Here is a 26832-nt window from a genome sequence, read left to right as displayed (position 1 = left end):
AATCTAGCCCGGAGAATGGTTGACGCATTCGGTAACAGCGGCAAATGCCCGGGGGTGCCGTGGCCTCCACAAAATTGTTTGCGTGTATCTGTACCTGCTCGGTCTCAGGCAGGAAGATGGGTGACTTTTTTTATGCGACCCCCAGAGAACTTTGCAAACGTGACAAAATGACCAAAACTATCCGGAGGACAGGGAAGAAAAAAAAGAGGGGAATCAATGGGAGTAGGAGAGAGATCGAGGAAAAAGATGTGGGGTAAAGAATGAAAAGCGTGGTTCTTGACTAGCTCAATGTAACTTGTAATAATTTTTGTTTTCAATCGGGGGGTTTTCAACAAAAGTGACTTGACTTTTCTTCCATGACAAAAGCTTTGCTTTGCACAGGTTGCAACACAAGGGATTTGGAAGGTCTGAATGCTGTTTCACAACACACTGAATCTAATTTTAAATTAGGTCCAATTATTTTTATTATTATTAGTTGGCTGAATCAAGCCTAGGAAAAAGAAAAATGTTTAAAGATGTATTCTCAAGAACCCGTGGATAGAATAACCATCTTTAATGCTCTCCGTTAACTGACAAAGCGGCATCTCATATAACAGAGGCGACATTATAGTTCGAGCTGTATTATTAGGACGTACAGTCGAACCTGACTCAATCATATCTTGATGGACATCCCGAATCTGCGCGTTATGACGGTTGTTCATTTTAACCACTTGCAATAAAATGGCCGCCAACATTTATCCGTTCTGTACTGTCGAGCCCCGTCAACTTTTTCTCTGGGAATATTTTCCGCCTTCCTCTCGTATCTTTGCTGTAGCTACAATTGTTCCATTTTATCCCCACCTCCACCCACACGCATTTACCCGTCACACTGATGCTTCATCATACTGCCATCATTCCAGTTACAAATCACTGATGAGGGGCCTCTCATTTCCATATATGGAAATCCAGTTCTCATTCCATCTGCTAACGAGTCACCTGTGAAACTAGTTTTTAACCACGGCTTGATAGGGTTTGGCTTTGGATTTATCTCATCCAGTTTATTCCCAGCCATAAAAACCACTGAAGGGGCACACACTGCCATTGCGGGTCGTTATATTGTAAAACAACTTGGCAGGCTGGCGCGAGGTTGTGTATTCAGTCTAAGTGCGGGGAGGGTGTGGAATTTAAGTATACATCCTCCCTTTCAATTAAAATACGTATTTGTGCAATATGAGGGGAGGAGATTAATTTTATTAGGGGGCTGGCAGAAAAACTGAGGGGGCACAATAACCAAGGCTACGCAATTGGATGGCATTATTTAGGCAGCGCATGTTCTGCTAATAAATGCAGAAAAATAAAGCCAGGACATCGAAGATTTGGATGTACCTCTTTTGCCTAATAGCCGCAGTCGACTGCAAACACAAACGGAAAACAGATGACACTATAAATTCAAATGAAGTTGTTCAGTTTACTTTCTCAGCGTGAGACGCAAGTGGCCAAAAGGTACCCAACTGTTAAAAAAATTGCCATGCAACTCTAAAATAAGAAAGGTTTCATTTCCATCTGGATTTTTCCCATCGATAGAAATACGACATACTCCCGCTCCAACAAAACTGAAAAGGTTTGAGTCGTCTGCTCTTTTCAATCCCTCATTTATGTTGGAACTCACTCGTGATCGTCGATTGATGGTTTTAATATAAAAAAAAGGGACCAGGTCATAAATGAGTGTTTCATTTAATTTTTTTTATTCATATCAACCCAACAGACATTTCAGATCTTCAATTTTGGATACAGAAAAAAAAATGTGTTTCCAAACCCGTCAGTCCCCCCTCCTGAGCATTTAACTTGAAAAATTATGCCTGATCCTTGTATCTGTGATGCAGCTCAAGCACATCATCCTGGGAGACCCTGGTCCAGCCTTCGCTATGGACATGGTACAAGTTGACCTGCCCTCCGCTGTAGGCGTCGCGATATGTGGCCTGGTAGATGGCGCGGCGGCCCAGATCGCAGGCTTCCTCCACGGTCAGATCCTGACGAAAGCCGCTGTCCATCACACCGTAGGCGTAGACCGAGCCGGAGCCCAGCGAAAACAGGTCACCGCAAACTCTGCTCCCATCTGAGTCGACGTAGTAGAGCCCTGAGGAGAGAGCAGGTTGGTCAGAAAGGTGCTAGAAGGCCTAACCGTCAGCGGATATTTACAGGATAAAGCATCGACAGTTCTAGCTCACGGGTTAAATTGTTCCGCTTTCACCCGGAATTCTAAGCGTGCCCGCCGCATCCTCCGGTGATAATCTGAGCAGCTGCAACCTTTCCAAGTGAAGACGAGCTGGCAGACAGAACAGCTGCATCCACTTCAAGTAAAATGAAGCAGACCGCGGAACCTGCTGACGACGTCGTTTTCCGCCGGTGGAGGGCCCTGCTCGGGGCTTTATTGATCCCCGCAAACCTGCCAAAAATTAACTATCGACCAGAAATGCAAGCAGCACACCGAGATGCGGGGAGGGCGAACACTGCAAGCGCATCCAGGGGACATTTTACTTGTGCAGCTTTTCTTTTTACCAATATCCATTTTAGTACTTAAGGCGTGGAAACTTCGACGTGGAGCACACTCACGTGAGAGGCGTAAATCCAAAGCATCACATTGTCAACAATCAAAACGTGTAAAATGTATACTGTACTGTATTCTGCCAAATATTCATTGGTATTGCTAAAAAACAAAAAAACACTTGAAACAAAACATCCCCAGATTGCATATTCAGTGCTAAACCAGTGACAGACTATTAGCGCTACGGAGAGCCACTTTTCACATGGAAAAAGAGCTTACCATTTATTTTATCTGACAAATTGCAGCTTCCTCAGCCTGTCGTTAGCGTGCCTTGATAATCATCCGCTGCCTATGCATGGGGTAAAATTGCCACTCTGACACCTGCCTGTTCCAATTGAAAACTGTGAAGGACTTGTTACAACCGATGGTGCAGGCGGACAGTTAGAATGGCCGCCTCTTGTGTTGAGCACCACACGTGACAGAGGATGAGGAGGCCTACGAATAGCATCAGCGTAGCCCCCCCCCCAAAAAAAAGGGGGGGCGGGAGCACTATCCCCATTCAATCCCTTCCAAACACCCCTGTGATCTTCACCACGGTACACGCGATACCATGAAGTGTAGCAACAACAGCAATGCAGCTTGACACATTCATGTTGTTTAGACTCTGAGGCAACGCTAAAAGGTGGAAAGCAGTAGATGGGTAATTCGTAGGCAGATGAGACGATCCTTCCATGCGGATTAGGCAACCTGACAGGAGACTTGTTTCCGCAGATTGCACAGCTGGCTGCATGATTCGGTGACGAGCAGCGTGCGGGAGCTGCGAGATTGACACGGCACTCATCCCTTTCCAAATTGCGACGATGTCAGGGAGTGAACAAGTGCATGTTTCAGAGAATCGCAGTACAACCAACCACTCACACTCACTTTTACACCCATGGAGAGTTTATAGCACCCTTCCATTTCACAGTGCTGTTTGTATTATCGTCAGCTAACGGCTTCCTACTTCATCGTGGGAGATTTAATCAACATGCCATTTATCTGACCCTTCAATCACTGGCCTTCCAAAGCTCCCGTGGCAATTGAACAAATACAAACATCATTATTTTCTCATTTGAATGCATGGGACTTAAACGCATGTCATTTACCTCTGATGGCAAACAACACGCAAATACGAGCTGTGCACACAGACACCGCTGTTCTCCAAACAAGACATCAATCTCAGCCTGCGTATGTGCGCTACGATCAACAGTTGTACAGGGCTGGCATTCAACGTCCATTCTGCCTCTCTCACAGGGCAACAAACTCGGCTGTATCGATTTGCCATCATTGTGTCACTTTATCCGACTCTTTATGTACACCTTCCGTGATGCACAGCCTCACTCCGGCATCAAAAGCGGCTGCATTTACCACTTTTAAGTGGTAAACGCTCAAACGGAAAGAACGCAGGTTGTAGTGCCATCCAGTGGGCATCTCTGGCAACTGCATTTGCCATTTCAATCATTGATTCTTCTAAAAAGATGTGCGATATAAAAATCCTGTTAAGATTGATTTTATAGTTGCCTGTGATAAAGATCGCTGTTGTACCAACAATTTGATGTAGTGTAAAATGCATTTACCTGGACCTCTCTTGTCCCAGCCACAGACCATGGTTGCCATGCTGAGTCCCATGCCCTTGTACTGGTACACCATGTTGGCAAGTAACTTGGATGCCGCCGCCACCGAGATGCGCTCTTTGTTGCGGAGCTCGTAGACGCGGCACTGGCGGGCCAGCATACGCTCCCAGAAGCTACAATCTGCTGCTCCTCCAGCCATGGTGCCCAGCAGGAAGGGATTAATCTCAATAACCTTCTTGACTGTCTGCGAGGAGATGTAGGAGCCCGCCGTGGCCCGAGAGTCCACCGCCACAATGACACCATGCTGGAACTGATATGACAAGGGAAAGACCGTTTTACTCAGGCAGATTTCAGAAAATTGAGTCGAGTTTCCATTTCCACCGAGCAGAGCAGAGAAAACAAAGGCTTGTGAGTGGTTGATTGCGCTTTTTGTTTTTTAGTGATAAATGTGTGATTAAGTAACGTTTTTGGAAAGTTTTTAATTATTTATCATCTACACTCCTTTCCAAGAGCCCTTCTGCAGTGTTTGGCATTCTACGTTAGCGTTACGATAGCAGACTTTCATAGATACATTCTTAATTGAAGAACTGTGCGAGGCAAGTGCCTTTTCATATCCTCTGTGATGTTTTGCGACAGTCTCGTATTACTAGATTTAAACGTGTATTCTAATAGGTTTATAGCAATTTGAAGCTTAACACTACTTAAAAAAAATTCTCTAAATCGTATAATTGTACCAATCGCAGGTAGGTTTAGAAATGTCCCCTGGAAATAAAACTGGGGTTCACTGCACTACATGATGTGCAAAAGCTTCACGTTTGACATTCTCTTTCCACTACAACCTTTCTTTATATCGGCTGTTGTGCTATAAATTAAACTGAGCCAATTAGCACCCCTGCCTTAATTTGAACGCTTGTCATACGTCAAGATATGCTGGGAAATAGTAGAAAATGTACTTTCACTTTCACAACATTGAACGATATTGTCAATTTAGAGTAACCTCACTGAGCACACCGACTGAAATGTGTATTATTCAAGTATAATACTCGTTAACTGTACAACACTCGTGAACATGACCGATCACAAAAGCGGTGGTTGGGATATGCCAACATGCTAATTGAGAGCGTCGGTTCTATGAATTTCAGCCTGATGTATCAAACAACAATAGCGTGCGACCAAAAGAGACGAATCTTTTGATAAAAATTATTAACCCTCGTATATTATGAAGAATTCCCAGCCAACCACCGGAGTCGATTACTTACTTTGAACGCTAAGGTAGTGGTCCCATGCAGAAACTGTATTTTGCTCTCGACGTCACCATCGTCTACCACCGGACGCATTGGATTTCTGATGGCAAACCTAAAGTTGTCTCCCGATGTACTTTCGAGCCCCACACCACTAAGCCCGGGTCCACAATCGAAAGCAGTCGTTTGACGACTGCCAAAGGAAAAAGCAGCACAATTCTGATTCAACACACTAGCGAGAGCCATCTTTGAAACGACGCGATGAGCAAGCAACTTCCGTGGTTTCTTATTTGCACATTTTTGTGAACGAATAAACCCATATAGCGCCCCCTGTAGTTGCGGGTGTCCAATAAATATTGAAAAACTTGGCTAATTCAGTGGACCAACTTTTCTGCTCAATGGCCACGTTTGAATTTTGAAACGGACATATGCGATGGGTCATTTGTAGGTTATATATTTTTTATTTGTTTAAAAAAAAGTGTAAAATTATTAGCGGGAACAACAATCCAAAAAACCATTCAACTGTATGACTATTTTTTTAAATTGACCAGTTTGAGGGTGGGAGCAGGTACCACACGTTGTATGGGAGTCTTTCATTTAATTCATTTAATTGGCCACCAAATCAGAGATAGTTTGCGCTACTTTCTGAGCAAAAGAACATTCAGCTTGTCCCACCTTGAAAGATAAATCCTCGTCGCTGTTCTATGAGTTAGTGAAAACTGTCTGTAGACTGTCACCAAATGGATAGATGTGGAGACAGTTTGTGAGGGTAATTTGAGGTCAGTGCTGCCATGCAAAAATTCTATAGATTTCCACTTTTCTTTCCGGTGGAATTAGGCTACACCAAAGGTCGTAACAGTTTCAGATCTCGCTTTACCTTCAACGTTACAGCGAACTGCTTGTGATGCACAGTGGTGTCCTTGAAGCTCCAAAAATATATTATCCAAAGTCAAAAGTGGAGTAGAAATAGATGTATTCCTTGTTCAAAAATGTCTTTCTCGACAGGCAGAAAAAAACACTCCTCAGACAAAGATTTAACTGAATCCAGGAAATATGGAAACACTCATAAACTTGCATATCTCGTATTCCTTTGTTCAGAGAGATGCTGTCATTTGCCATCCAGGACAACTAATCTCGCTGTCTTTTTGCAACTCAACACTCAGACCTAGTCGCAACACTTATAAATGTGACAGCTTGCAGAAAATGTTCATGTAATTTGATCTTGCGTGAAGTGAAAATGATATGAAGTGAAGCCTCTTTCTGCAAACCTTTTCACATTTATTTCCCTCACTTTCTGTTTGCTAATGAGATAGTACAGGTACAACACGTACAAACTAAGCTGACTGCTTCTAAAATACGATCTGATGGGACAAAAAATAATTGAAATGGTGATAACTCTGTCGATGCAAAATAAATTTATAGTTCAGTTGCATCTTTTATTATGATTCAGTCATCATTTGGCAAATGTTACGATGTTTTCTTTATAAATTGTATATGGAAACTGCAATCACTCTAAAGGTAATTATTAGATTTTAATTTTCTTTATTTTATTTACATGAAGTGAGCAAAGCTTTTGAGAGTGTGTGTGTGCGTGCGTGCGTGCGTTTGTGTGTGTGTGTGTGTGTGTGTGTGTGTGTGTGCAATAAAAGATGTTTGTTTTTACTTTTACTTCAAGAGTTCGATCAGTGCTTCACCTTTTCCAGTCTTATTTTTTAATAAAAGAATCAGTGCTGTTACATTTTTGTGCCGCGATATTGCACGAGATGTGAAACTGGCAGACTTGCGAAGCCATTTTGACTCCTCCTTCCCTCGACTGACTGGCCTATCTCGTCGTGTGTAGATCCAAAATGGCATCAATTTTCTCCAAACAGGGACCAACGAGGTGGTCCTAGTTCGTACCCTGCATGCCAAGTCATGGCGTCCGTCGGTTCGGGTAGCAGGGTGTCCTGCGGAAGGGATCTAAATTGCGTTCCAGAAGTTGCCGAGACACTAACGGCGGTCGCAAAACTCGGGTAAGAAGAGTGCTGCTTAGTGTTGAACCTAGAGGACGACGCGGAAATTAATGAGTAAATGTCAACGATGGATGCTAAGCTAGCCGGCGAATTATCTGCACGTGCCAACCCCAGTGCGGTGCAGTTTGTTGCCAAACGTAATATGTAACTATATAAAATAGTTTGTCTTTGTCTTCGTTTCTCAGGTTTGACTTCGTATGCATGCCCCTGTTCCACCCGAGGTTCAGGAGGGAATTCGAGTTGGAACCCGCAAAATCTCGACCCGGTGCCCAGACGCGGTCTGATCTGCTGCTGTGTGGAAGAGGTTAGAGCGCATTCTCGTGAATGTTGGCCACGGTTTTGTCCGTAAATGTGCACGTCTGTGCAAAAGAACAAGGCATAGACGATTACCCTTTCTTACTATTACTATACTTTGTAAACTACAGTCAATAAAAAAGTCAAGTTATACACACACACACACATATTATTATGACATATATATATGTTTCTATTTTAGATTGGAACACCCTGATTGTTGGGAAGCAGTCTCCATGGATTGACACTGATTCAGAAATTGAGACAGTACGCAGAAGCTCAGAAGCTGTAAGTTGGAATGAACAGTCACAGATGTCGATGCTGGAAACGGTCCTTTCATTCATGAATGAATGAATGAATATTTTATTTATAAGCGTCATCTCTTCCCATCTTTCCCCTTTTGGGGTTTTGCTGCTTCCTTCTAACGCCGTCCATGTTCATGAATTATTTTGGCTTTGTCTCCAGGCTCTGGCACAGGAATTGCATTTCTCGGCCTACTTGGGTCTGCCTGTCTTCATGATGCCTATGAATGGACCTCATAAAGCAAATCTTGCACGTGTGCTGCTTAACCATATCCAGTCTGGACACCACACCACAAATGTAAGACATGAGACCGCCTGTAGAATAAGAGCACAAGCAAGCCACCGGATTTACCCGATGAATCGCGTAACACCAGCTGCCCACTTTATGTGATTAGTTCTGGATTCGAGTCCCACTGATGGCTCCAGAAGACATGCGGGAAGACCTGATTGAGAATGAGCCAGTCACATGTATTGATGAGACAACTATAGATGAGAGGACATGGAACTGGTCGGTTTAAAGCGACGACATGCCATCGATCTGTTGTTTTATGTTGGTGTTTTTTTTTTTTTTTACCTGAATCATTAGTTCCTTGACAAATCTATTCTCATCTGTCCATTTAGGTGGCACTCATTTAGGACCCTTTGTGATTACAACAAGAGGGTCTATCTTGGTAAGAACATCATGCCACGATGTGCCTGTTTGAGGGCATTCCAGTTTGTTCTGATTTTTAAAAAAAAGAACTTTTCATCAACATTTCCTGTTTTGTACTCCTAAAGCCATTGAAGTTGGAGCAGACATGCCCTCAGAAACTGTGATTGATAAGTGGCTTGGGGAACCAATCAAAGCAGCCATACTTCCCACCAGCATCTTCCTAACCAATAAGAAGGGATTTCCTGTTTTATCGAAAGCACACCAACGATTAATTGTCCGTCTTTTCAAGGTAGGGAAAAGTTAGTTGATGTATTTATGAAATGGGATTTTCCAACATTATGGCTGTATAAACACAAAATTATGACTTGGTTTTAACCTCTGGCATCCCAGAGCAAAATGGTGTGCAATTTGACTTAAAGGCTTCTCAAGTGTAGGTTTAATAAAAATGTGTGTTCTTTCACAGTTGGAGGCACAGTTCATCTTCACGGGTACGAGTCGCCACACCGAGAAAGACTTTCGTTCATACCTGCAGTACCTGGAATACCTCAGCCAGAACCGGCCCGCACCCAATTCCTATGAGCTCTTTGCCAAGGGTTATGAAGACTACCTTCAGTCTCCCCTACAGGTACAGAATTTTTTTTCCGACAGATTCTGTCATACTTGTTTTGTCTTGAGAGGGAAGAAATTTCATCCGTGCTGTATGTTACACATACGTACAGCACATTTGACAATAAAGTTGTATTCAATTCAATACTTTTTTTGTGTTTGTAACAGTCGAATTTTCTGAGATTCAACTTGTTCACAAGCATTTGCGTTGCTTTCATACAGTGATGTCACCCAAGAGTCCAAATGATGCCATCCTGGCTATCGTTATTCTTTATTCATTTATTTAACTTACACCTTAACAATCATTTGGCCCCCTAAAAATGTCAAAACCTGTTGACAGCAATTGACGCTCCTATTTAGAATTTCCGTAGACAGCACTTGTGCAAACTAAACTTTTCCTTCCTTCATTCACATTTTCCTCTTCCATTTAGCCTCTCATGGATAACCTGGAATCGCAGACATATGAAGTCTTTGAGAAGGATCCTATTAAATATTCACAGTACCAACAGGTAAGATCCACGCTGCTAAGTGATGCCATGATGTGTCTTGTTTGTTGTTGTTGTATAGTATAACCTAAAAGCCAAAGCTTCTTATCAAAATAGCTGTTGTCTTGTGTCTTCAGGCAGTGTACAAATGCCTTCTTGATCGAGTCCCCGAGGAACAGAAAGACACCAATGTTCAGTGAGTTGCATCACGAAAGCGAGTGTTTTACTTAAAAGTCAAATACTATATTCGGGCATCACTAAAAATGTAATTTTATGTTCAATTTGCCTTTAACTGTTGCTGACCTTTGAAGAGTGCATATTCTCTTAAAAAGAAAAAAACTAACTTGTGATGACAGTTAAAAAATGGGGTGAATTATTTGCTACTCTTCCCCACAGAGTGTTGATGGTGTTGGGGGCAGGCAGGGGTCCCCTGGTCAATGCATCTCTGCGTGCTGCCAAACAAGCAGACCGGAAGCTGAAAGTGTACGCCGTTGAAAAAAATCCCAACGCCGTCATCACGTGAGTGACCCCTACAAGGACATGCTCATGCTCGACTTGTCCGTCAAAGATATTGAACGATAATATTTTTTGTCCTGAGCCATAACACCTGTTTGTATGAATTGCATCTTACTTTTTCCGCAGGCTGGAAAACTGGCGTTTTGAGGAGTGGGGGGATCAGGTGACGGTGGTGTCATCTGACATGCGAGACTGGACCTCGCCTGAGAAGGCTGACATTATTGTGAGCGAGTTGCTTGGATCCTTTGGCGACAATGAGCTTTCCCCGGAGTGCTTGGATGGAGCGCAGCACTTTCTCAAAGGTGCTTCCTTGCAGTCATCTGTTTTCTCTTGACGAGCCCGGTTTGATGCAGTATCCGTCACTTACGCCCAACGTTAGGCGCACCTGCATTCTGAAGCACAAATCAGTTGGTGAATCTGAGTGTCACCAAAATTGCTATTGCTTCGTTTTCTTCCCTTTCGGTGCATCTGAAATGAGCTTCTTTTTACTCGTCTCGCATCTCATCATGCCAGACGATGGCGTGAGCATCCCCTGCTCCTACACCTCCTTCCTGGCGCCGCTGTCCTCCTCCAAGCTGTATAACGAAGTCCGAGGCTGCAGGGAACGCGACAAGGACCCCGAGTGCCATTTCGAAATGCCGTATGTCGTACGCCTCCACAACTTCCACCAGCTTGCTGACCCCAAACCATGCTTCACCTTCACACACCCCACAAAAGGTAGACAAAACACCAACCGATTTTGTCCCACTTCATGTCATGTAATATACTTGTATTTTAAGGCACTGATCATGTTGGCTTTTTCTGCCTCTAGATATGAACAATAATCGTTACCAGTGCCTCAAATTCTCAGTGGGTTGTAACTCTGTACTCCATGGCTTTGCTGGGTACTTTGAGACCACGCTCTACAAAGATGTCACGCTCAGTAAGTAGACTTCGAAAAGTAAGATCACGTGTTATAGTGAGGTCATAATGCAAATCTTTGTGCTTTAAAGGTATAAAACCTGATACACATTCACCTGGAATGTTTTCATGGTTCCCCATTCTCTTCCCCCTCAAAGTAAGTACTTTTGTTACGTTGAAATATTAAACTCATAGATGTGATCAACAAAAATAAATCCACGCGCTTCCTCGAACAGCAACCCATGTCCATATCGCGTGATGATGATGTCACGGTGCGATTCTGGCGCTGCAACAATGGGAAGAAAGTGTGGTACGAATGGGCTGTGACAGAGCCAGCGTGCTCTGCAATCCACAACCCCGCTGGACGCTCCTACACAATCGGGCTGTAAACATCCACGTTATCTATGCACAACTCCCTATGTCTTTTTTTTTTTATTTGTTTGTTTTTTAGTAACATTTGTGGCAGTTGTGCCTCATCAGTTATATCAGAAGTCAGATTATCCTAACGCAATATAAAAAAATTAAATAAATGTCCAGTGTACTTGTTTTGTTCATTTTTCAATAGAGCTGACAAGCACCGCAAACATTAAATTCAGCACAAAGTATGCCTTATTGAAGACATTCCATCAAGATATGGATGAAAGACCTCTCTACTCAACTGAAGAATATTGGACTCCTATGGCACTGAGATTACATATGTTCCCCCATTGTTCTGTATTTGTATGCTCAATAAAGACATTGTAATGTTCTTGTTTTAAACTTGTTTTTAAATACATGTGAAGGTTTTTTCCACTCATTTATGACTGTTGGACTGTAACAATACTTAACTTAAAAAAAAAAAATCTGAAAATGTTCACCCCACTTATAACTGCCGTATGAAAGTGTGATGACGTGGACAAGGAACATTTTGAGGAGTTTGGTCAAAATTTGATAGTAAACCTGTTATGAGCAAATTAATCCAATGCAGAATTGTATGATGAACCAGTCCAGCTCTGAGCAATTTCTAATCCACCTGCTTGAACGGGAGACATGCAGTGTGGAATTGCGGAAGTCATGGGGAAAAGCTTTTGAGGTTGCGGTAGTTGGCGTGAATTCGGAAAAGGGATATATTGTATTCAAAATAAAAGTTTTAATTTGTAACGTTGTTTCTATCATGTTTTGATTCTATAAACTGGGTAGTTCGACTTTGATCATTATTACACATGTTCTTAGTCATTGATACCTATCAAACATGAAAGGATAAAGCACCGCTTTTATTTAAAATCGACGTTTATTTTGAAAAACGGTACAAGGAAATGGCCCCGAACAAATATTCGCGATAGTCATTCACGAGGACTGGTGTCAAGCAGGCAGACTACGGATGTGTATGATGGTGATATGGTCGTAAGCCGTTAACTCTACGCATTGTTGAGTATGTTATTTATAATTCCAGAAATAGCTTTCCACACAAGTCTACTGTCATGCTAATTTGTCCAGCGCTTTACCTTGACCCCACACCCCACGGTTAGCTTGGTGCTATCTAAAGGTTAGCCACCGGGTACTGTACACCACCTGAGTCACCTGTATTATTAAAATAACTTTTTGTGCTAACATCAAAATGTTGATGTGTCTTTTCCCCACATTGAAAAGTGACGCAATACGCCGGAAGTGATACTAACTTGAATACATCTACAAATGTATTGCGTCCAATCAGCATATTGAGCACGAGACTAAATTGTCTTTAAAAGGGGCCGATATGCTGTGTTTGAATGCAACGTTTAAGTTGGTATAAAAGAGTCCCACTTTGTTATGACTCTTAGATGGAATGTTTCAGACTCAGAGGTCAACTGACTCCATTCTAGCTCTTGTTAATGTATTTTTTTCTATTGCTCACTTTCTCTCTCTCACGCTCACAGTCACACACATGCACGCGCACAGCCATGTCTCCATCAATTCCACTGCAGGAGATGATCCGGGCCATTAGGTCAGCCAGGACTCAGTGCGAAGAGCGGGGTGTCATCCAGAGGGAATGCGCTGCCATCCGGGCACAATTCAGACAATCTGACAACGACGGTCGGTCTCATAACCTTGCCAAGCTTCTCTATGTGCACATGCTTGGCTACCCCGCACATTTTGGTCAGGTGAGAGAATCTGGAATTTCAGTGCGATGAGAAACTATCATGTCAGGTGCATCTGAGTAGCTCCGCCATGGAAAACTAAAAAAGAATGAACCAAGAGGAATACGTCGCATGTCTGTCAAGCTATACAGGAGATGTAAGATTGCATTACTTACCCTCGTTTATCTCGGGTGTTACGTTCCAAAAGCAACCCGTGATAAGTGAAATCTGTGAAATACCCATCTTTATTTTTTACAACCATTACGTATGTAGTACAATACTGTATTGAATTACCGGTAAACCAAAGATTGAACCTTTTTTCAGGCTCAAGAATGAATGTCTTCCAAAGTAAAAGCCGATGTTTGCAAATTTAAGTTTTGGAGCTATGCCTGATTTACACTTGGACTATGCAAAAAGATGAGAATCCTCCTTGAGGCACTTTTTTTTCCTCATCTACTCCGCATTGTGATGCTCTCCGTTAGATGGAGTGTGTTCGGATGATCGCCAGCCCTCGCTACAGTGAAAAGCGTGTCGGATACCTTGGGGCCATGATGCTGCTGGATGAGAAGCAGGATGCCAGTTTACTCATCACCAATTCCATAAAAAAGTAAGGAGCCCGATCCAAAACACATTGAGCGTCTGAAAAATAACTCAATGACATTCACGAAGTGGTTTGCGATTCATTTCTTAGGCGTAGCTGTCAAATGAGATTAAATTGAAACGCTACGATTGTGATGGAATCTGTCTCAAAGCTGAATATTATTTTTGTAAAATATTACCATTTGATTGTGTATAAATGTGACTGCTGAATGACATGAAACTTGAAGCAAATGTACCCTGCAGTTATTCCGGGAGAAAAAGGTTGGCGCAATTTATATAAGGAGTAGAAATGAGAAATGACAACATTTTGAGAACTTCCTTCATCATATAATACAGCAGTCTTGTGCGTGTGCTTGCCTTTCAGTGACCTGTCTCACAGCAGCCAGTACGTTCAGTCACTGGCTCTGTGCACACTCGCCTGTATTGGCTCCTCTGAGATGTGCAAAGATCTTGCCCCTGAGATTGACAGGCTGCTTCGGGCATCCAATTCTTACATTAAGAAGAAGGTAAAGGTGTGCTCATTATCTAGGCGGCTAGCAAAAAGCTATTTTTAGTCACTAAGAAGCAAGAAACTCAGCAAAAGGTCATTCAAAACGCGTTGGGGAACTCAAGTTCGCTAAGTTTGTCTCCCTGGGGTATCCGTAGCAGAAAGATGGCTGCGAAACATGTCAGCCTCGTGTAAGGTGAGGCCCGACCTATGTAATGGAATTAGTGATTGCCAGGCTTACGATTATGTAAAAAAAAAAAAAAAAATACGTTGTTGCGATAGAACATATTTTTGGAATATTATTGAAATTAATAGTGTGTTTTTTTAAATTAATGAACCTTGATAAATCTAAACATTTCTACACACTGTCCCCTGTGTGGAGAAGAAAACCAAAAACGGTGATCTGATCATGCTGGTTTGTGCATCCTTGTTTTTGTAAGAATTGCTTGATTGCCAACCCTTTCCTGGGATCCGCCGGAATGAACGCGATAGCCGTCTGTTCAGTTGAGAAAAATGAAAAATGTGCTCTTCATTATGAGGCACTCGATGACACGCGCCAAGTAATGTTCTTTCGGAAATGAACTTCATTTGGATGAAACAAGCAGTTTGATGGTGATTTTTGAAATATTGCTCCTGATGCTCTTGTTCTGTTTCCCCAGGCCGCATTGTGTGCCATCCACATTGTTAGAAAGGTTCCAGATCTCGGGGAGCTCTTTATTCCGACAGCTCGCTCTCTCCTGTCAGAGAAGCACCACGGTCAGTTGACCTTTGACGCTCGTCCGAGACAAACACGTACCGGATTCTTTTCGTTCAAGGCGTCGGCTCTGCTTGTCTCAAGGTGTGCTCCATGGTGCTGTCGTGCTCATCACTGTGCTGTGTGAGTGTAATCCAGAGACCCTGGAGCGCTTCAGAAAGGTACAACGATGACAAACAAGCCCATGCACACATGCGCACGCGCGCACACTTTGGGGCTTCTAACGCAGAGTAAGTTCACTCAAAGGTACGAACCAAAACCCATTCAAGATCCTTCAGACCTTGGCAACCGAGTATTTACATACTGGCCTACGCCACTCTGCATTCCTCCTGCTTGTGTAGTGAAATGCTGTGAAAACATCTTCAGGGTTCTGCTTCAGGCCCTTGACTGTTTGAGTTCAGCATGTCGACTTAAGACGGTGTCTGTGTGTGTGTGTTGCAGGCCGTTCCAGATCTGGTTCGCATTATGAAGAGCTTGGTAACTTCCGGTTACTCTCCAGAGCATGACGTGGCAGGGATCAGTGATCCTTTCCTACAGGTTTGTCTCCACTTTAATGCAAAAAAATGATGGTGGGCGGCTCACACCCGCCCGCCTGTTTATTGCCACCGTTTCCTGCTAGCTACCATTTCCTGCCTCGCAGTAATAGATAAAATTTTAAACGCAAACAAACCCGTGCCATTTTACAAAGACGCACGCCTTCCGTCCGCAGGTCCGCATCCTGAGACTGCTGAGAATCCTCGGGCGCAACAACGAGGCATCAAGCGACACCATGAATGATCTGCTAGCTCAGGTTTCGTTCATGCTCGCATGCATCTTTGCCTCGACGCCAGCTGTTGAATTTCATTGTTTACAAGCGGTAACCTTTCGGATGATTTGGTGTGTGCACAGGTAGCTACCAACACAGATAGCACAAAAACTGTGGGCAATGCTGTTCTGTATGAGACCGTTCTCACCGTGCTGGACATCAAGTCAGAAAGTGGCCTCAGGGTGAGCGACACTTTCCCGTGGGGGTGCACCTCATCCGCAATACTTCGTAGTTACTCTCATTAAATATGGTTCCTGTGGTGAAATGTATTGATGGATGCCCAATTCCGCAGATCCTGGCTGTGAACATCCTTGGCCGCTTCCTCCTGAATAACGACAGGAACATTCGGTCAGTGCAGCCTGACGCCGTTGGGCCTGAAATTCCCGTTCCTTCATCTCATCTCTTCCCCCTATCCTCTGCTCCTTCTGTTCATTTTCGTTCCTCAAGGCCACTGGCAACTTCTTGACAGGTTTTCATCAGTCTGAGCTATCTCATCACTTCGCCCCCAGTACATTATCAGTTTGGAGCCACGCGAGAAGGTCACTTTCTATCTGCTAGGCATGGTGAAGGCTCATCAATTGTTCCTCTGGGCTTCGCTCATGTAATATATTTCCCAGCGCTTATCTTTAAGGGACATGAGCTCCCTTGACGGGGTCATCTGCTTCTTAGCTGCGGGGGACTTTATTGCTTAGTGACGACATTGGGACAGTTTTTGTGTTGTTTTGTTTTTAGCACGAGAGTGACAGCCCAGGTGATAAGGCGTCAAGTTTCGGGATCGATGTTGTTTTATCAGAACGAAAGGCAATAGAAAATTTTCAATCAGCTGAAGCTGAGAGTCGAACCCTGAACCTCAGTACTGCCAGCAGCCGTTCAAGCTCCTTCTTCCACCGCTGTGCTGAAAATGTTGAAAAATTCATTCATTCATCCATTCATCTTCCTAACCGCTTGATCCTCACTAGGGTCGCGGGGGGTGCTGGAGCCTATACCAGCTGTCTCCGGGCAGTAGGCGGGGGACACCCTGAATCGGTTGCCAGCCAATCGCAGGGCACACAGAGACAAACAACCATTCGCTCTCACACTCACACCTAGGGACAATTTAGAGCGGCCAATCAGCCTGCCATGCATATTTTTGGAATGTGGGAGGAAACCGGAGCACCCGGAGAAAACCCACGCAGGCCCGGGGAGAACATGCAAACTCCACACAGGGAGGCCGCAGCTGGAATCGAACCCGGTACCTCTGCACTGTGAAGCCGACGTGCTAACCACTGGACTACCGGGCCGCCCATGTTGAAAAATGTTTCTCTCAATTTTAGTCAAGTTTAATGGCGTCATTGAATTTATATCTATTTCCTCCATTCTGTGGCATTCAGCAAAATTAGGCACAAATGTGATTTTTCATCTTAATTTTGTTGTTTTGTCTTTGTCCAGATACATTGCCATGACCTCCCTCCAAAAAATTGTTGGGACAGATCACATTGCTGTGCAGCGTCACAGAGGAACCATCGTGGACTGCTTGAAGGACCCGGATGCTTCCGTCAAACGGTCACTTTCCACCCGCACATCTGTTTCTTTTTCTCTTTGAAAAGAACCCGATTCAAACGTGGGCTCATGTGCAAAACTGTTCATTTGTTCAGCCGCGCGTTAGACCTCTCCTTAGCGTTGGTGTCCGCCAGCAACATCCGCTCCATGATGAAAGAGCTGCTTGTGTTCCTCTCCTGCTGCCCGCCTGAACTCAGAGCTGAAGCTACCAGCGGTATATTCCACGCCGCAGAGAGGTGAGAGAATTACGCATGCGTTACATGCTCGTGCTATTTAAGCAGGCATCCAAATACTCACCAAGGCATGTGATTCTTGAGCGCTCTCTTCACGCCAAGCAGGGATTGCTTGACTCCCATTGTGTGGCACACGCCTCACCGTCTGACATTTTCTAATCTCAAAGGCACAACTGCATGGTATGCGTCACTGGCAGTTTGACAATCTCGTCATCACTGTGTCACTTCTGCGTGTGTGTGTGTGTGTGTCCATGGCTATGAAGACACAGACGGATTCCTCGGTGTGTTTCGGACATGCTCTAAAGCGCCGTTGTTTGTGTCTGTGTCAGGTACGCACCCTCCCAGCGCTGGCACATTGACACCATCCTGCATGTCCTCACCACGGTAAATACTGACACGACGTCACACGTGTGTTTACAGCGCAGGTCTTGTATTTAATGTGGAGCAAGTTTAATTCATGTGTGTGAAAGCGTGCGTTGATGCGCTCGTATTTATAACGCGTTCCTAAACTGCCAGGCTGGAGGTGATGTAAGAGACGAAACCGTCCCCAACCTGATTCTGCTTATCACCAACGCTTCTGAGCTTCACTGTTACACCGTCCACAAGCTTTACCGAGCGCTGCTCACTGACATCTCTCAGGTGTGTGTTTCTGTGGTCTTTTTTTTTTCCTAATCATCAAGCGATCAGTGATTGGTTAGAGTCATTGGTTATTGGCCACTATCTCTATATTGCATACAGACATCTTGCACCTTTGTTGAACCATGACCGTGTGTCTACGTTTTTATGGATGTCTGCAGCAACCGCTGGTTCAGGTGGCCTGCTGGTGCGTTGGAGAGTATGGGGACCTGCTACTCAGAGGAGAGTGTCAAGAGATGGAGCCCATTGAGGTCACTGGAGCACACGGTTTTATTTTTCGTCCCATTTATTTAAATGCAAACCCCTTTTTTTTAAAGTTCACTTTTAATTATTGCAATTAGGTGACTGCAGACAGCGTACTGGATGCCTTGGAAACCGTTCTCCAGTCTCACATGTCCACCCCGACGACAAGGGGCTTTGCTCTCACCGCCACCATGAAACTGAGCACTCGTATCAATGACAACGTCGAGTAAGACACACTTTTAATTATTCCATGCTGTCCCAACAACGTGAACACAACTGTTTTTTTAAATCATTTACTTTCCTTGGTAGTGTAATTGAGTCACATTACAGATTGAAATATTTCCATTCAAATTGAGAAAACCCTAATGAACATTGTAACTCCATTTCAATTTTTTTAAAGTTTTTTTGGGTTTGTTTGTTTTTTGTTTTTAGTCGAATCAGAAGCATTGTAAGCATTTACGGCAGCTGTATCGACGTGGAGCTCCAGCAGAGGGCAGTGGAATACAATGCGCTCTTCAAAAAATATGACCACATGAGGTTCGTGAAGAATTTAATGTGGGGGAGGGGGAGTAGAGTTTTCCTTGAAGTGTTGAAACTTACACTGAGATTTTCTACAGGGCAGCAGTGCTGGAGAGAATGCCTGTGATTGAGAGGAACTCTCCGGGCCATCGCAATGGGGACTCGATGGGGGACGTCATCACAGAGGTGGAGGTGGACAAGGTGAAGCGGAGAGAGCCCCCGCTGCCACAATCGCCAGCTAACCAGGTGACGTTCGGACGCTTTCAGAGCACGTGATACCAATGCACTTCTCATTCTGAAGATTATGAGCGCACCGGAGAAGCGCGAGTTGTCTGTACGAGCTGTGAGTTTGTGCTTATTGAGCAAAACAACGTGAATGGCGTTTAATTACGGAAAGCATCTCTCCTGAAAACTAATCTCAATGAAACTCAGCTAACCAGTTGCTATGTCATGTTTTGCCTTGTGTGAGATCACTTGGTAAATCATTACTTGTGTATTTCGTTTGGCACCATGGCTGCCTTTGTTTTGTATCCGCCTGCTTTCATGTGCATATCTGTAAAACAAACACAGTTCCGTCTCATGTCATATTTTATATTCTTGTGAACGTGCGTTTGGAATGAGTCATGACGCATGGAGTTTTTCTGTCCTCGTCTTTGTCTTTTCTGAAGGTATGTAACCTTTTGGACCTGCTCGGGGACTCCGAGGAATCCGTTCAGGCCGGTCCGGCTCAGGGTGGAACCGTAACCGTCCAGTCCACAAACACAGCCAAGCCTGCTGGAGAGGACCTTCTGGATCTGTTGGGAGGCTTTGAGCCCACCCCTCTGGCGCCAGGTTTGAGTCCAACATACGCTCGGGCTTTCCAGGTCTCCGACACCAACAAAGGAAAAAAATAATTCTTTAAACATGAGTTGAATCCTGCCTGGGTGTGTTGGAATTTTAAAGGCACCTGGACAGTATTCAGAATGCATGCTCTTCATATAATGGCGCCGTAGTTGATGATGAGGTGCTTTTTGGAACCGTCTGGATGGTTGAGTCTCAGTTTTCCCATTCAATGTGTTTTGATGAGGCGCAAGATTAAAATTGTGCGCAAATAGTCGCAATATATGTGGCGTAAGGTGTCATGTTTTTGCTTTTGCTTGACAGCGCCTGCAGTAACAGTGTACGAGAAGAACGGTGTCACTTTGACTCTCGGCTGTGAGAAACACTCCGACTCCGGCGTGACAGTGACCCTGAAAGGCTGCAACTCCTCTGACTCGGACGTCACTAGCTTTGCTCTCCAAGCAGCTGTGCCAAAGGTATGTTGCCTTTTCTATGAATTTTCTAAGAACCCGAAACGACTTTAATATTCATTCACGCTAGTTCCCGACTCCCGTTTTGCTGGCAGACTGGCGGAAAACTTTAAACACTGACGGAATAAGAGCAGATGGAAGCGGTTTTCGGCCGTTACCCGAAAAGCAAAGACGACCTTCGACAAATCGTCTTTTGCTCCATCCACACGACATGAGCGATATCAACCCGTGTTTAGTGTCCGCATGTGTAAATGTGACTATTTTCAGAGTGTCCACTTGCACATGAAGGCCCCCAGCGGAGACACTCTTCCTGCAGGAGGTTTAGCTCATGTGACCCAGTTGGTACTTCTCGACAATCCAAGCAAGGTGAGACACACGGCTCCCCGGCATCGGCTTTCTCCATTCTAATAGGCGATTTTCTCAAGCTCAACCATGGAGGAAATACTGTATGTCAGGCAAGTGTCATGTCACCCATTCCCTCCAGGTCAACCTTAAAATGAGGATTCGGATATCTTACTCAAGTGGAGGATCTTCCATTCAGGACACAGTTCAGATTGATTCCTTTCCTGGGCTTTCCTGATTGGCGCCTGTCATTCAACCATCAGACCTCCACACTACCATTCCTCACATTCCTGATTTGGTTGAAATTTGATCAAGAGCACATCCTCATCACCGATTTGATATTGCACTCTCCACTTTGGAATACTGAGAAACAATCCAAAGTGTTGGTGTTTCCCAATGTTGACTGGCTATCAAATGTTACCTTCGGTGTACTGTTCAGGGTTTTTACCAAGACTGTCGTTGATTTTATCTTCCAAGGTGATTTTGTTTTTTGTTTCTTTGACTTAAAGATGTCGAATGTCTTGTAGCACTCCATTTGCACTCACTCCATATCGCTCTTAAATGAAATGGTAAACACTAAACCACTCCCAGATGAACCGTCACTATACCACCGTATTGACAAGCAACTCCCAGCTCCTATCTTCTCCTGTGCCTTTCATTCTATTTGTTCCCCCATTTTTTTCCCCCTATTTTGGAATCATGTCATGACAGTACAATCGGAAATTCAATTACTTTATCAATCATGCAAAACCTTTGAACAATAGCCCTTTGTTGACACACACTTTCAATACGTTTTAAGCGACCGTATTGTATAAACTGTAAACAATATATTTTGTTTTAAAGATCAACGCACATCTCTTTTTAAAAGAAAAGAGGGCTAGAGTACGTTTGGTAGTCCTTAAAGTTCTGGAAATCCTGAATGTCTGTTGTGGTGTTAGTTATTCATACTGTTGCAGATCTAAGAAAACTATTTCAAGTGTTTGGATTCACACTCATCATTTTCTAATAAAGATAGGTCGGTGTCAGCACCCTAAACAGCGATGCGACTTGGTGTTCTACATTTATTTGACCAGTGTCTGCACTGGAGGAAGGTACAAAACTCAACTTGAGCATTTATTCACAAGCAATTACCACAGAATTGTTAAAACTTTCTGCAAGAGTGCCTGTCGTGAACAGGTCCCACTCAGAAAGCCAATGTGGGTAACAAAAAACAATCACAAAGGGAACACAATAGCTTTTCTCTTTTATGTGTGTGGGAGAGGCGAATTTGTTTTTATCGTAACACGGTTAAAGGATGTCAGGACACCAAAAGCGTTGGCACACGGCTGGCATCGCATTGAGCGCCGTTCATGACGAGGCGAGTTGTACGTCAGGTGTGTGGTGCGCATTCCCTCCCCTTAGCGCCAACACCAGATGGAGCACCGAGCCACCCTGGATTTTGTAATCTGCTGCCGTCTTCTCATCGTTCCTGAGAAAATTAGAATGTGCTTCACATGAGTACAGTTGAAGAAAAACAATTGAACACAGTAAAGGAACTCACATCTGTTTTCCACTGTAGATGAGTCTTTGTTGCTGAGGGGGTATGCCTTCCTTTTCTTCCACCCTTTCTTTGATTCGCTCCACCTAGAAAGCCAAGCAACAATCTGACACATGCTTCTGTGTCTTGAATTTAATTCATGACAAGTTTTTAAATGCTGTTACCTTGTCTGTGGGCTCAATGTCAATTTCTATTTCTTTTCCAGTCAGAGTCTGAAATAGAATGAACACACTGTACGGTCTGATATGGTTATGGAACACAAGCTAAACTGGCATCTTTTTAGTTTGTGTGCAAGAAATCTTGTTATCTATTACTGTGATTGCCATGTAGAACAGGATCTTTTATTTTAACCACACGATAGCACAACTGGGAGGGGGCCATCGCATCCACTCAACTGGAAGTCTCTCACTTTTCAGGTTTAAACTCTACAAAGTAGAGCGTAAACAATGTTCCGTCACATCGAAACCTGAAATGGCAATATTCAGTTGCTTCACCCATATAAAAGTCAAACAACAAATATATTTTCTTATAACTACAGCCGCCAAAGTGGAAGCTACACAATATAGCTACCAATGAAACGGTCATCTTATTTGAAAGGATCCCCCTCCCCCAAAGAGCGAACTTTCAGTTTTATTGAAAATGACAAACGCCTTACCTTCACTTTGATCAGCATTATGAACGAGGTATATGACACAATTTTAAATTATGTGAACATGTAATGATTTGGTAGTGCGAGTACTTCTAAACAGGTCGCCGGGATGATTCAGGACTACTTCCTGTGTAACACACTCAACGTTCCGGAAGTGACGTTTACATGAACGCTTTCTCCTCAGGTCCGTTTTTCATGATCGTTTCACGTTACCGAGTTAAGATTCAGCGTCTTTTGTAACCGTTTGCTACTCGTTTCAAAACAAAGTAGGTCCTATTGAATGGTAATTTCACATTAATTGCGTACAGGTTAAAAACAGGCAATCACAAAATTATCATCATTATAATAATTATTTAGAACGTACAGCAAAATTACGTTTTTAAGTGCTGGACACAACTTAACATATTTAATAGGATTCAGCCTTTTTTTTAAGTAAAAATGCTCAGACAGGCCACATACAACCCAAAACGAATATTTATAGAAAAATGAATACATTAAAAATACAGATCTATATTATTGATGAACAATGTAAACACTTAAGTATTCAAACTCCTCTGAGAATTGTTGTATTCATGTTGCACATTTTTTATTACTTAAACACCATCCTATGTTTTTATAAATTTGATTTATGGATGCATTTGTATTCATGTATCATAAATTCTGAGTAAATTAAAACGTTTTACATATGCATGAATTACCAATGTCGTATTAAATGATTAGTTCATATATTTTTTAATTAGATTTTGCATTCACAATACATGTATAACTATTTTACATGTGCATTTTTTTCACCTACATAACCTTTCTACAAATGACCTGTACAAACGTTTTCCCACTTGCTAGGATATGTGTACACTGTACACAGTAGGCGGTCTATAGGGCTTTTCCTGCTGCTGTACAGGTGTTTGTCATTTGTGTGATTGGACAGGAAGTGTGTATATAATTCCACTTGCAAAGTACTCTGGCTCTTTCAGCCATGCTTCTCCATCTCTTCTTCGGTGTGACCCTCTTGACTGCTTTTGCAACAGCTGGTGATGAAGGTACTGAATCGCAGATGCTTCGTTTGTGACCGCAGTGTTCAGCTTTTCACATCAGATTCCTTTTCTACAGCTATCACAATAAACTGTTGGACAGACTCCGTAAACATCACATGGAGGATCAGTCAGGAACTGACTCCATACTCAACCCGTCTTTTCCTTGGAAACTGCATACGGTCGAGTGTGACTACTTTGCCGTTGGGAGATTGGGAACTACATTTTGACTACAAATTCAAAGACTGTAAATTTAAAAGAAAGGTAAATGGGTGAAGCAGGAGATCACCCAAATTCTCAGAAGCATGTTGATGACCAGCCTGTCCTTCACAGATGAAAGGAAAACATCTAATCCATCAAAATGTATTGACCTACAGGCCTGGGGCAAAGTCCAAACCGCCAGCTTATGAGTATTTCTTTGAATGTGTCCAGAGAAGGTGCAGTATATTTGGATGTCCACCATTTTCCTGATCCCTTTTAAAGCGTTCTCTAAATCTTTTAGGCCAGAAGGGTGGACTCCTCCATTCCTCAACCCGGCCGCCAGTGTTTCTACAGGGCGTGGTGGCCTCGTCTTCCATCTGGCGCTCCTAAATGGTGATTCCTCTCTGCCCTACAGATCCTTTTTATAAGACCTCCATATACTGACAACCAACATATCCTCCGTTCCAGAACAACTGTCAGGCGTAGCAAAATCGAATGTAATCCCGCTGGGCTCGTTCATGCCTATCTGGGCAGCCGTGGAGCAGAAAGCCCATCAACCGTTACGTCTGTTCATGGAGGAATGTGTTGCCGCCCCAACTGCGGAGCTGCAGCCAGAACAGCAGCAGCTTTACCCCATCATTGACAACAAAGGGTCGGTTTCGCATTGCCTTTACAGTTACTCGTCTAAAAGTTGGATTTGTAACGTCGTCCCTTCTACAGGTGTCTTTCAGAAAGTGTCGAGGGAAATTCGGTGTTCCTTCCTCGATACCATTCATCTGCACTTGTCCTTTCCTTGCAGTCGTTAATGTTTGGTGTCGGAAAGGTGAGGCTGGAGGAAAACGCCGCCACTCTTAATGGAGATTGATTTGGAAACTGACTTTGGCTTCAGGTGTATATCCACTGTAAGCTTGTGGCGTGGGATCCGGAAGTCCTTGACGAAAGCAAGAAAGCTTGTCAATATTCAAAGCAGAATGGCGGGCAAGTGTTGCCTTTTTATTTGTATTTATTTTTAAAGCACCAGTACAGACTTTCTTGATGTCTTGTACCTAGATGGGAATTACTAGACGACCCATCCCAGAACAAGCTGTGTAGCTGCTGTGATAACTCCTGCAGATCCCGGCCCAGAAGAGGAACTGAATGGGGTACCAAAAAAAAAAAAACCAAGAGTTGACCTTCCACTTGACAAATTTTTTTTCCAACTCTCTTTAGAATCCCATGGCCTGAGTCAACTTTCAGTGTTGGGACCTTTAGTCATCATGGATATGTCGGACACAAGTCTGACCGCCTAAAACGGATGGAGCTCTTTGCTTCTAATAAGCATGCATGTGGATGTACAGTTGCACAGAGAATAAAATGCTGTCTTGGACCAAATGTGACTTTCATTGAATTCCATCCGTACTGTGTGGGGCTTCAAAATCTTTATTTTTGCGCTGTGGTCCTTCAGTGAGTCTCCTCCCAGGAGTCTAATGTGCGAAGATTGACCTGTAATGCAGCAGTGCCATGGGGAGCCTATTATAATTCCTGTCTTACACTAGGAAATTTCATTTCTTATCCACCTTATTCCTGATGGAACGCTTTCCAGATTGCTCATTGCCTCACATTTAAAGTGACGGTGTTCGGAAAACACTCTGTAATGGTCATAGAAAGTGGACTTGCCCCGTTTCACCGGTTTAGCTACACCAAAAGTCATGCAACCAGTTTCTGGCAAAGGCTCTCGGTGTAGCAATAAGCTAGTTCGTATCCGGGTGAGATGACCCAGTGGTATTTGAAGGATGGGAACATGTAGATTCCACAAATGCTTAGGAAAGGTACCTGGATGCAACCTATAAGCATCGACTACTCCTGAGCAGATTTTGCAAAAGTATACTACCCACAATTTAGGGCAGCAACATTTAAAGCAATAGGAAACTGCAGAAGGTGACCGATTACATGTAGGCGTTTGACTTTCACAATAATAACTTGCTCATTAAAAAAATGACCGTAGTAAAAGGTAATTTTCCACAGCAAAAGGTGTTTCCACACAATAAGTTTCCAAAATGCAGATATAATTTGAATGTGCAGGGACAAAGGATTCGTTGTGAATTTACTTCAAATGCATTGAGACACACTGACAATTTTCGAAGCTTGTTGCATGCTACAAGCAAGGCACCGACAGTGACAGAAGATTCGCAAAACAGCATGTTTTTGTTTTTGTTTTTAAATGCAAAGTTTCCTCCTTGAAAAATTAAATTCAAATCCAGATGGTTGTTTCTTCAGTTTTATTTCTTAGATGTACATTTTATTTGTTTGGAGTCATAATTGATATGGATGAATTGAATGTTATAAGAAAACCTTTGGCTCACAATGGAGAAATTCCCAACTTACAGCAGCAAAATTATAAAAGGGAGAAAGTAGAAGACAAAAACTATATATACACAAATATAAAATATAAGCATATTAAAAATGGATGAGTGGGGTTGAGTTCAGGTTTTCAGGACCGTCTATTCAATAGCCTATATACATGGCAAAGTATATCTAAAAAATATCTCTAATATCTAAAAAAATATCTCAAATTTCTCCAATTGTGGTGTGATCAGGTTGGTATTAAGAGCTCGAGTAAGTGGGGTTGATAAGCGCAGGTCCAAAATGCACGGCCCCTTGCTGCATTGCACTAACATGGACCATGGAAAGAGCTCACCGTAATCAGGTGCACCTGTGCAGGTTGGCGCACACACCAGGTGAAAGAG

At 43.4% G+C, this 26832-nt stretch overlaps 5 protein-coding genes across 6 annotated transcripts; 3 read left to right on the top strand and 2 right to left on the bottom strand.

Moving 5' to 3' along the window:
• Positions 1 to 1701: 1701 nt before the first annotated feature.
• psmb5 (proteasome 20S subunit beta 5) lies at positions 1702 to 5676 on the bottom strand. Its single transcript, XM_052088794.1, has 3 exons — positions 5397 to 5676; positions 4141 to 4447; positions 1702 to 2116 (listed from the first exon to the last, which is right to left on the bottom strand). Exons 1-3 carry the CDS (start codon positions 5622 to 5624, stop codon positions 1833 to 1835), a joined length of 819 nt encoding a protein of 272 aa, XP_051944754.1. The 5' UTR covers positions 5625 to 5676; the 3' UTR covers positions 1702 to 1832.
• Positions 5677 to 7046: 1370 nt separating this feature from the next.
• prmt5 (protein arginine methyltransferase 5) lies at positions 7047 to 11893 on the top strand. The gene is made up of 16 exons (XM_052088770.1): positions 7047 to 7390; positions 7576 to 7694; positions 7887 to 7972; positions 8150 to 8284; positions 8382 to 8494; positions 8608 to 8657; positions 8764 to 8927; positions 9102 to 9263; positions 9676 to 9753; positions 9867 to 9925; positions 10126 to 10248; positions 10372 to 10547; positions 10759 to 10962; positions 11057 to 11167; positions 11238 to 11302; positions 11382 to 11893. Exons 1-16 carry the CDS (start codon positions 7293 to 7295, stop codon positions 11532 to 11534), a joined length of 1896 nt encoding a protein of 631 aa, XP_051944730.1. The 5' UTR covers positions 7047 to 7292; the 3' UTR covers positions 11535 to 11893.
• A 517-nt stretch (positions 11894 to 12410) lies between these two features.
• On the top strand, positions 12411 to 21666 carry ap1g2 (adaptor related protein complex 1 subunit gamma 2). The gene is made up of 22 exons (XM_052088753.1): positions 12411 to 12556; positions 13063 to 13265; positions 13724 to 13848; positions 14206 to 14347; positions 14988 to 15084; positions 15167 to 15243; positions 15524 to 15619; positions 15792 to 15872; positions 15971 to 16069; positions 16180 to 16235; positions 17316 to 17429; positions 17522 to 17662; positions 17989 to 18043; positions 18176 to 18298; positions 18457 to 18546; positions 18637 to 18764; positions 18971 to 19075; positions 19156 to 19303; positions 19726 to 19888; positions 20201 to 20352; positions 20614 to 20712; positions 20831 to 21666. The coding sequence occupies exons 2-22, from the start codon at positions 13065 to 13067 to the stop codon at positions 20924 to 20926; spliced, it is 2388 nt and encodes a 795-aa protein (XP_051944713.1). The 5' UTR covers positions 12411 to 12556; positions 13063 to 13064; the 3' UTR covers positions 20927 to 21666.
• Positions 21667 to 21788: 122 nt separating this feature from the next.
• Positions 21789 to 23022, bottom strand: nedd8l (NEDD8 ubiquitin like modifier, like). Its single transcript, XM_052088804.1, has 4 exons — positions 22881 to 23022; positions 22390 to 22437; positions 22229 to 22311; positions 21789 to 22156 (listed from the first exon to the last, which is right to left on the bottom strand). Exons 1-4 carry the CDS (start codon positions 22896 to 22898, stop codon positions 22036 to 22038), a joined length of 270 nt encoding a protein of 89 aa, XP_051944764.1. The 5' UTR covers positions 22899 to 23022; the 3' UTR covers positions 21789 to 22035.
• A 16-nt stretch (positions 23023 to 23038) lies between these two features.
• On the top strand, positions 23039 to 25477 carry zp3f.2 (zona pellucida glycoprotein 3f, tandem duplicate 2). Of its 2 annotated transcripts, none has more exons than XM_052088783.1 (10): positions 23039 to 23140; positions 23849 to 23914; positions 23985 to 24169; positions 24239 to 24342; positions 24408 to 24499; positions 24575 to 24758; positions 24827 to 24929; positions 24996 to 25084; positions 25157 to 25248; positions 25316 to 25477. In XM_052088783.1, the coding sequence occupies exons 2-10, from the start codon at positions 23851 to 23853 to the stop codon at positions 25393 to 25395; spliced, it is 993 nt and encodes a 330-aa protein (XP_051944743.1). In that variant the 5' UTR covers positions 23039 to 23140; positions 23849 to 23850; the 3' UTR covers positions 25396 to 25477. The 2 variants fall into 2 exon arrangements, with proteins under 2 accessions (XP_051944743.1, XP_051944742.1); XM_052088782.1 differs by having other exon boundaries at positions 23058 to 23140; positions 23803 to 23914.
• The last annotated feature ends 1355 nt before the right edge of the window (positions 25478 to 26832 follow it).

This window comes from Hippocampus zosterae, chromosome 15 (genome assembly GCF_025434085.1).
Source record: "Hippocampus zosterae strain Florida chromosome 15, ASM2543408v3, whole genome shotgun sequence".
In the NCBI taxonomy this organism is placed as follows: domain Eukaryota; kingdom Metazoa; phylum Chordata; class Actinopteri; order Syngnathiformes; family Syngnathidae; genus Hippocampus; species Hippocampus zosterae.
This window is presented reverse-complemented; position numbering and strand designations above follow the sequence as displayed.